At 37.1% G+C, this 10446-nt stretch overlaps 2 protein-coding genes across 2 annotated transcripts; one reads left to right on the top strand and one right to left on the bottom strand.

Annotated features, from left to right (window-relative positions):
* Positions 1-276: 276 nt before the first annotated feature.
* Positions 277-5029, top strand: OR13F1 (olfactory receptor family 13 subfamily F member 1). The gene is given in 2 exon segments (XM_082471221.1): positions 277-555; positions 559-5029. Coding segments are annotated over 2 exon segments (840 nt in total). The 5' UTR covers positions 277-291; the 3' UTR covers positions 1135-5029.
* Positions 5030-5374: 345 nt separating this feature from the next.
* LOC309665057 (olfactory receptor 13C4-like) lies at positions 5375-7718 on the bottom strand. Its single transcript, XM_082471220.1, is given in 3 exon segments — positions 5375-6797; positions 6800-7057; positions 7059-7718. Coding segments are annotated over 3 exon segments (966 nt in total). The 5' UTR covers positions 7707-7718; the 3' UTR covers positions 5375-6737.
* Positions 7719-10446: the final 2728 nt, after the last annotated feature.

The raw sequence follows: 10446 nt of genomic DNA, 5'->3' as shown, positions 1-10446 counted from the left end.
ATGATGACAAATTCCTTCAAATGTATATTACTAATGCTATCACCAAGCTAGAGAAGCATTTAAGCACAGACTACAAGTTGATGTGAAGAAAAAAATACCAGAAAATATAAAGGGAGAGGATCTTATGTTTTATATATAATATGTAATGTTAATCATTCTATGCATATATGCAAATGACCATGACATAATAAAACGTTCTAGGCAAATTTGACATCTGTAACAATTTTTTTCTTCCTGGGATTTTCCCACTACCCCAAAGTTGAGGTCATCATATTTGTGCTGTGCTTGCTGATGTACCTGATCACCTTGCTGGGTAATATAATTCTGATCTCTATCACCATCCTGGATTCCAGCTTATACACACCCATGTACTTCTTCCTCAGCAACCTCTCTTGTTTAGATGTCTGGTACACCTCTTCTGCTTTCCCTCCAATGCTGATAAACTTTGTTTCAGGGAAAAACACTACCTCATTCTCAGGGTGTGCTGCTCAGATGTACTTCTCTCTTGCCATGGGCTCCACTGAGTGTGTGCTCCTGTCCATGATGGCGTATGACTGATATGTGGCCATCTGCAACCCCCTGAGATACCCCAACATCATGAACAAGAGGATTTGTGTGCAGATTGCAGCTGGTTCCTGGGTGGCAGGCTGCTTCACTGCCCTGGTGGAACCAGTGTCTGTATTGCAGCTGTCTCTGTGTGGTAATAGTGTCATCAATCATTTTGCTTGTGAAATTCTGGCTGTCTTAAAACTTGTTTGTGTGGACACCTCCATGGCGCAGTTAATCATGCTGGTGTTCACCGCACTTCTTGTTCCTATGCTGATGCTTTTAATTTGTATCTCTTATGCTTTCATCCTCTCCAACATCCTGAGAATCAGCTCAGTGGATGGTCAAAGCAAAGCCTTTTCAACATGTGCAGCCCACCTGACTGTGGTGGTTTTGTTCTATGGGACAGCTCTCTCCATGTACCTGAAGCCCTCATCTGTAGATTCACAGGAAATAGATAAATTTATGACTTTGGTGTATGGTGCGTTAACCTCCATATTGAATCCTATCATCTATAGTCTACGAAACAAAGAGGTGAAAGCAGCTTTGAAAAAATTGCTGTTTAGAAATTCTTTGGTAATGTTTTAATTTCTATCTTCAGAAAATATGGGAGCAAGCACACTCATCTGGATAATCTCCAACATTATCCAGAAAATTGCAAAGTAGTTGGAATAAACCAACCCCTGGAAAATACTCATTTTCTATAGGAGTTCAACATTAAGTCCAGTATCTTGATTTACCTTGTAAATAAAACTTTTGATATTAATAAATAATTTAGGTAGAATGAATCATGTTTCTGGAGAAGTATTTAGCATTCATTGAATATTAATATAACATTAAAATTAGATGATTTTTTCATATTTAATTTGCTATATCATTTAAGTGTTCAACTCTAGCAGCACCATGACAATAACTAATATACCAAGAGTGTAAGATATTAAGCCTAGTATATTTTGAAATAATTTATCCTCATATGATTTGTAATTATGCCTGAAATTATGAAGAAATCGTATTTTTATGTAAGTGTGGCTATAGTTCAAGGTGTATTAGTTTATAAAACCAAGACACCATTAATTTTAGAAATTTTCCTACTCTAAATGTTAAAATGTGAAATCTGTTAGATTTGATAAACTACCACATGAATGATTGTGTTTATTTAGGATGTATATGTGGGGGATGAGTAAATATCTGTGTATGTTCAAAGACATCATGACAAGGATTTGTGCATTGTAATCCTGTATATAAAGTGGAGTAAAGGAATAGCATTCAGTAGATCTTAAAGTATCCATGGTTATAAGGTCAAAGTACTCTAATATTGTACTCTGAATGTCTAAGTGAATTCATCAACACACACACACACACACACACACACACACACACAACACACACCATGTTACTTATTTTTCTTAGAGCATGCTGAATTGAGCAATTATGGCTAAGAAACAACAGATTTCTACCCTGTAGAGATTACACTGCAAAAGAAACAATTTATTAATGTACACACATATTGTGCGAAAAGATTCATGGATATATTTGACATATGTGAGCAAAATTACATAAATTATAATTACACCAATATTGCATATTAACCAGTTTTTCCTTGTCTTTTCCACCCTCACTGGAGCTGGGGAGTTATGAGGCCAATGCATGTACATTACTTCCTCTTTATCAGAGAGATGTCTTTGGGGTATATGTGGATGATGGCTTTATTCTATGGAGAAGGTGACTCTTGCTAGCATTGACATAATCCCCTTAAATTTTAGACTTAGAGAAGGCGAGACAATTATAGATAATTATAACAGAAGGTCCCATTCTGAACAAGACAGAACTTGCAAGGAATTAGTCAGTTGAGGGTGAATGGATTGATGAAGGAACCATGTCGGAGGAAAGAATTCAATGTATAGGAACTGTGCTGGTGTTCTTAATCCAAGTACCCTTAGTATACATGAGAAAATTTTTTCTTTCTCAGGTATTAGATGCACAGTTCTATTAATTCAGAATCTCTCCAAAGGTAGAGACTGGGGATTTGTATCATAATAAAAGCAAAACAGTTATTCTGATTTGTGTCCTTACTTCCATTTCACTACCAGACAACAACGACCATGGTGTGATGTTATTTGGCTGAAGAGGATGAAGAACTGTTAACCCTATTACCCACCCAACCTCTACAATCACTACAGGGAAGGCTGGCAGGCTGGAAATTCTGGCAAGAGTCAACGCTGCAGTCTTAAGTCTGAAGACAGTCTGGAGGCAGAATTCCTTCCATTCCTTACCATTCAGTCTTCTCTTAAGGATGTCAACTGACTGGATGATGTCCACCCACATTACGGAGGGTGATCTGTTCTACTCAAAGTCTACTGATTTATATGTCAATCACATCTAAAAACTACCTTCACAGCAACATCTAGACTGATGTTTGATGTACAATGGGGTACCATAGCTTAGCAAAATTGACACATAAAATTAACCATCACAGGGTAGCAAAAGGGGAGTTTCCTGGTAGTTATGGAACAGGTATATATTTCGATTATGGTGGTGGTTACAAGAATCTGTACATAGGATAAAATTGCATAGAACTACACACACACATATGAATACATGGAAAACGGTGAAAACTGAATACGTTTTGTAGTATAGTTAATAGTATTGAACCAATGTCAATTTTGTGGTTTTGATATTGTACTTCTATAATATAAGGTATCAAAATTGGGGGAAGTGGAGTGAAGGGTACATGATACTCTATATACTATTTTTGTAATTTTCTATGAGTCTATAATTATCACCAAATAAAAGGTCTTTAAAAACTTTATGGACACTCAAGTTCGATATTCCAATAATTTTCAGGTGCCATGAAGTATTATTTTTCTTTTAATCTTTTCAACAGTTTAAAAATGTAGACATCATTCCTAGCTCATGGACCACACAAATATAGGTAGCAAGCCAAGGCCCAGGGTCATTTTTTGCTGACTGCTAAATTAAATAGTATTGTTTCTCCATGTCAATAATTATATTTTGTTTATGGTTAAAAAAAAAAATGTCTTTGAATGCTTTTAAGAAAGACAGAGTGAAATATTTAGGGGTAAAGAGACATAATATCTGTACCTTACTGCAAACAGCTCTCTCTCTATATATATATATTTATACACTTACATATATATATAAAGAATGATAAGGCAAATGTGGTAAGATATAATATCTGAAGATGCTGGGTTAAGGCTTATAGAAAATTCTTTCTATGATTCTTGCAACTTTTCTATAAGTCTGAACTTATTTCAAAATAAAAATTATTTACACACACATATATATCCAATACTTGCTTAAAAATCTGGAAAAAGGGAGGGAGTAGGTATAGATATCGGTGAAACAATGAGCTAGCAATTCTTTAAACAGAGTGACTGGTATATGAGGTTTCATTATATAGCTTTCTTTTTATGGTTATTCGAAATGTTCCAAAATTAAAAGTTTATATTTGTATACACACACATGCACACACAGACCAGAGCTGCAAAAGTTTGAGGAAACATGTACAGTGACACTGACAGCAGGTAATATGATTTGGGGGGAAGGGCATATAATTTAACAAGAGAAATTAAAAAATCATATCACCTGCTATAGTAAATTCATTTTCTATGTAGTAAATTTATTCTGTGAAACCTAATGAGTTGTACACACATTAAAAAAAACTTTCAAAATAGCAACTTCAAATGTACCACAGTGCACCAAAATAAGTCAACATTAAAATGATTAATTTTAAACTCCAAATTAATAAGATAAATAATAAAAATGTTAATGGTGGTCACCTGTAGGAGGTAGCAACAGTAGTAACAATATTTTCTTCTTTATAGTCTTCCACAGTTTTTTGAATTTCTAAAATATCTATTATTTATCACAAAATAATACATGTAACAATCTTTTTGAGACCTCTCAATTTCTTGGGAGGGCAGATTAGTTTTAAAACTGTTAATTTTCTGGGCATTCATCAACATGAGCAGAACTTGTCAAAATTGAAGCAACATAGCACCAATTTTTTACATAGCAACAGAAAGAATAATTTTAATCAATTTTCGTAAATAAAGCATTCAGTTTGATATAAACATACATATGAGACGCTAGCACCCTTTGCTTTGTGGGGGGAAAAAATTAAGGTGTTAATGAATTGGCTGGGACAATAGAAGTAGAACCATGAACATACAGACATGTGCTAAAACCTTGGTAGCATAGGTCAAAGTTTGAAAAGAAACAAACTTGGATCAGACTGAAATGTAGGGCTCATCCCAGTGAAGTAGGGAGAAGTTAAAAAGCCTCACCTAAAGGGTTTGGTACATGCCTGTCTAAATAGAACAAAAAGTAGCACCCACTGTGATACAAGCCAGAGGAGAGGACCCCCAGTTACAGGTGTGCTGCAGTGACAACACTCCAACCCAGGTGAGACAGAAGACAGGCAGCAGGATTTTAGTGACCAGATCACATAGATCAAAAACATGGATTTGGGGCTTCCCCGGTGGCGCAGTGGTTGAGAATCTGCCTGCCAATGCAGGGGACACGGGTTCGAGCCCTGGTCTGGGAAGATCCCACATGCCGCGGAGCAACTGGGCCCGTGAGCCACAATTACTGAGCCTGCGCGTCTGGAGCCTGTGCTCCGCAACAGGAGAGGCCACGACAGTGAGAGGCCCGCGCACCGCGATGAAGAGTGGCCCCCACTTGCCACAAGTAGACAAAGCCCTAGCACAGAAACGAAGACCCAACACAGTCAAAAATAAATAAATAATTAAAAAAAAAAAAAAAAAAGAGGAAGTCCTTTAAAAAAAAAAAAAAAATATAAAAAAACATGGATTTACCCAAGGATGTAGATTGGCAGGGAGTACAGTTCTCAGGTAGGATGTCTGGGGTCATACTATGGCTCCAAAACCAATAGGGAAGAGAAAATTTAGGTTAATACCATAAGGCTGAAATCAGCTGTCACAATGGCTGGTGATATGGACCAATGATATGCTGTGCTCAGCCATGGAAAAATAATCTACAAAAAGTGAAAAAAAAACACCAACCAACCATCCAAAAAGCCTATAATAGGTTTACTAAGGAGTTTCAATTCACTGGAGTATAAAACGAAATGAATTTCTCTTCCCAGTCACAAATTTCAGATTTTCAGAGTCGAAAGAAATATTTCAGGCAAACTAAAAACTTTCTGGTTATTTTCAGCCCTAAGACACCCATCCCCCAGCCCTCTTCTAGAGCAGCTCTTCTGCTAGTCTACAGCCTAGAGAGAAAAAGCTCAGCAAGTCTCCATTCATCAAGCCAAATGTCAGTTCTTCTTTGTAGGCACCCAAAACCTCAACAGGTTTTGCAGCACTACCTTACTTGTCTTGGATAAGAACAGTCTTCCCATTCTTTCATAGGAACAGTAGTGAAACACCTCCCACCATTCATTGAGCACCTCCCATGATGTATAAATCTCCTTTGATTCTATCTTCCCCCTTCTTGATGTTTACTTTATATAGATATGTGGGGAGAGGAGGCAAAGAAGAGTGGTGGTTGATACCAGTAGGAAGACAAGGGAGAGATGCCTGACTCTAACAATTGGTAGCTTAAAAAATAAAAAGTGCTACTTGGTGTCATTTATCTTCAATTTGGAGTCTCCACTTCAATACTTAAATTCTGGGTCAACAGAAAAAGTCAAGCAACATCCTCTACAAAGGGAATTACTATAAATTGCCACTATGCCCGGTGTTTTGTACAACTTATTCAATCTTTACAATAACACTGAGAGCAGTGTTAAATTACTCTTTTTTTTCAAGTAAGAGAACTACATTTTAGAAAAAGTGAATAACTTTCCCAATATTAACTGGTTTGTGATGGAGCAGAATTTATACTCCTGCCTCACTATTTCTGAAGAGTATGTGTGATATTTTCCACTGTGTTGCCAGACAGTACACCAAAAACACTCACTTCAGATATCACCAGGGATAAGATTCTAAAGCGACTGCTTTTGTGAAATATGGATCAGAATCTATTGGAATCTGAGTCTGTAGCAGACTACTGTTCTCAGGGATTGTAGCTAAGCTGAGATAGTGGAAACAAAGAATAAAAATCTCTATATATAACTTTGTTTTCCCCAAAGAAGGTTGTCAATGATTGCCCAATGATGCCATGTCTAGTCTTTACACACTAAACACCCACATTTCCCCTTGGTCTTATTGGTTAACAGATTTCTGACTCAGCAAATATTTCACAGAAGCTTTTACATCCCTTTTACATCCTTGTTTCTCAAGCTATAGATTATAGGATTTAGCATTGGGGTCACTACCCCATAAAACATGGAAACAAGTCCGTCTCTAGCTTGCAAATTGTCTTGTCCAAGAAAGTCTTGAGACTTGGGTTTGGCATACATAAAGAAGATGGTACCATAAAACATAATTACCACAGTCAAATGCGCTGAACAGGTGGAAAAGGCCTTGTGTCTCCCTGTGGCTGAATTCATTCTCAAGATGGTGTAGAGTATGAACATATAGGAGGAAAAAAATGGCCAGCAGGGGAAGAACCAGGAAAGCTATATTTGACACTGCTAGGGTAACAATATTGAGGGATATATCAGCATAAGCTAGCTTGAGAACAGCCAGTATCTCACATAAGAAATGACTGATAATATTATTACCACAGAAAGGCAATCTCATGGCAAGAGATGTTTGCACAATTGAGTTGATTCTGCCAGACAGCCATGACACAGAAGCCATCAGTACATACACCACCTTGCTCATGATGACGGGGTATCTCAGAGGGTTACAGATGGCCACGTAGCGGTCAAAAGCCATCATGCCAAGGAAGAAACACTCTGTTGACCCCATTGCAAATCCTAAGAACATTTGCACTACACATCCAGAGAAGGAAATATTCCTTTTCTTTGAGATTAAGCTCACCAAAGTTGAGGGAACAGAGGAGGATGTATAGCAGACATCCAGAAAAAAGAGGTTGCGCAGGAAGAAGTATATGAGAGCGTGAAGACGGGAATCAAAGATGCTTGCTATGATCAGAACATGATTGCCAATTAGAATCAGTAGGTACAAAGCTAGAAGCAGAGCAAAGAAAATAATTTCAAGTTTGGGGTAACCAGAGAGTCCCAGAAAAATGAATTCTTTCACAAACGTCTTATTTATTCTATCCATGTCCCAGCTTTCAGGATGTCAAAGGAATACCAACATAAAACATTTTCACTGCCAAATAACAACAAATGTAACAAATTTCTTGGATAGGCATTATTCTAGAGTGAAATAGAAAGAATGTTTTCTTTGAAGCTCTGTCATTCAGTTATCTTCAAGAACGTCTGCGCCTAGCATACAATGATACTGGGAAACTGAGATTTCAATGCCCTGTGTCTAATGTTTGAAGATCTACCTAGGATCAGAAGCAAATTCAGAAGCAACCTTCCCCACTGTTGATGACACCCTAAGTTGAGTTTTTTAAAAGCCTTAGAATATTTCAGATGACAAACTTGACTTCATTTAGTTAGGCTCAGTGACAGAGTGGTGGGGAAGGCAAAAGACAACTCAACAAGGACTGGAATTTTGATTCAGTGTTTAACAGAAATTTTGAAAATTTTAAAGCAAGTTTGATTTTATGCATTTTTGTTTGTCTGCCTGACACCCTGGATCTCCATTCAGTCTGTTAAATTGCGTATTTTTATAGGGCAGACACTTGATCATAGTAAACGGAACCACATACACAGCAATTTAACATTTGTCTAGTTAGTTGTTGATCTCGTAGTCTCCGTTACAAGACCAGTGTGTAAACTAACTCTGCAAGTATACAGTGGAGATCTTTGAAGAAAAATAGTCTCTCTTCTTTTGTTTTATTCTGTGGCTTCAAAGTTATTCTTCGTAATTTATTTATTTAAGTGGACCTGAGAAAACAGTAATAATGCTTAAATATACATCTGTGTATGTGTGTGTAGCACTTTATACTTTACAAAAAAATTAATCTTCTCATTATCTCTATTTTTTTTCAAATGTGAAAGACAGAATATGGCCAAAGTAATCCAGCCTGTAAGTAAACAGTGGAGCTTGAAGCTCAGATCTTTGCCAATGAAGTCTAGAGCTCTTTGGGCTACAACACCAAAAGTTATTATACCATGTTTTCCCACCAAGAACTAACCAGAATTTTTGGCCTTGGTGGATTTATGAAGAATCAATTATTTCAGTTTTTCAAATTCTTCATATGTATAAATTTCCTGGGTATCTTGTTAAAATGTAGATTTTCTCTTACTAAGTCTGGTGCAGGCCCTGTGACTCTGCATTTCTAATAAACTCCCAAAGTATGCTGAATAACAAATCACAGCTGTATTTGGTAATAAAAAATTAGTAACTGCACTGCCTCATGCTGTTCATATTTTAAATCCATATTTAATAATAGTTTTAATTATGGAATGAAAAGGTATAGTGTCATGATATTCAAGACTTACATTATACTGAAATTATTTCCACCTCCTAGAAGAACCTGTTAATTTCTTCTTAGTATTGATGTGAGCATTCTGAATTAAGGTCAGGTTCAACAATGTCAGATTCCATAGATGTGAAAGAGTAAATATTTGTTATGCAACAGTTGTAATTGTTCCCCCATTCCCAAAGCAATTTAAAGTTGGAATGAGAGATCTGTGGAATGGAAAAACTTTTTATGCATCAGGGACAGTGTCCCACATACACAATTAAGAGTGGTGTTGGGAATATAATGTGACTGAACTAAAGCTCAAAAATGAAATAATATTCTCCCACCCATGCAACTTTTGGAAACAGGGTCAAATGTTCACCAAAATAACTTTATGAAATGTGAGACCTTTTTAGTTTAAAATATATTTACAAAGTGAAGTTAATTCAAAGTAAGTTTTTAATTGAAATGATAATTACCAAAATGAAATGCTAGACTTAAAAATGATCTAGATATTATGAATGAAATAAAATAGATATTTTCTGTGAATTAATTGCATTGTCATTTAATTTTTTTTACTTATCTTCATTCTTTTAGATAAGCTAATTTCATACAGAATATTAATACCAACCTTTTTCAACAGGAAAAGACAGACAGATAAGAAATAAAATAAATAAATTTATAGGATAAAAGTGAATTCATATGTTCAAGGCCAGAAAGAAGTTTTAAAAGTCCTGAATGGATAGTTTGGGGCACGAATTCAGACACATAGATAGCACATTGTTGTATTAAAGTGTTTCAGAAAGTCTATTAAGCTACATTATAGATATTAACACTTAGATTCTGACTTTAACTTTCCAATAGATGTTACAGTTTACTGTAAAATATTTGGATTCTGGAGGATTGTTTTTAGAAGGCAGGCCCATGCTCAAGTAGGAGACTTGCTGCTGGCAGACTGTGGTGCCAGCTACTGACCCAGAAACAGCCCTATGCCCTTTTGGACTTGGCTACAGCCCTATTTGGTCTTGAACTAGCCACCAGCACCATCTGCCAAGGGACCCAGAAGGAATCACACCACTCCAAGACCCAGGTAACAGGGCTCGCCCACCTTAATCCCGGCTGTGGACCCTTAGGTGACCCATGACCTGACTCCAGCTGCTCTTGGCCAATAGTCCTGGACATCCAGGGACCAGGTAGGAGGCATGCCCATTTGTACCCCACTGCAAGCCCTCCAACTTCCATCTGACTGCAGATCCTTAACCAGCCCTGTAATTTTGTTCCAGTCTCTTGCAGCTTCAGGCTGGGAACTCCCTGCCCACCCAGGAACCTGGCTGAAGACATGCTCATTTGAGCTCCTGGAGGTACCTGCCAACCTCAGTCTGACTACAGGTCTTGAAGCAGTCCTGTAACCCAGCTCCAACCCTTCACAGTCATAATCAGAGAGTATTCCTGCTCACGCAGGTACCTGCCAAGGGACACGTATGT

The sequence above is a fragment of the Balaenoptera physalus genome (assembly GCF_965194825.1).
Source record: "Balaenoptera physalus genome assembly, chromosome: 7".
NCBI classification, from domain to species: Eukaryota; Metazoa; Chordata; class Mammalia; order Artiodactyla; family Balaenopteridae; genus Balaenoptera; species Balaenoptera physalus.
Note: the sequence above shows the minus strand (reverse complement) of the source record. Positions and strands in the feature narration are given on the sequence as shown.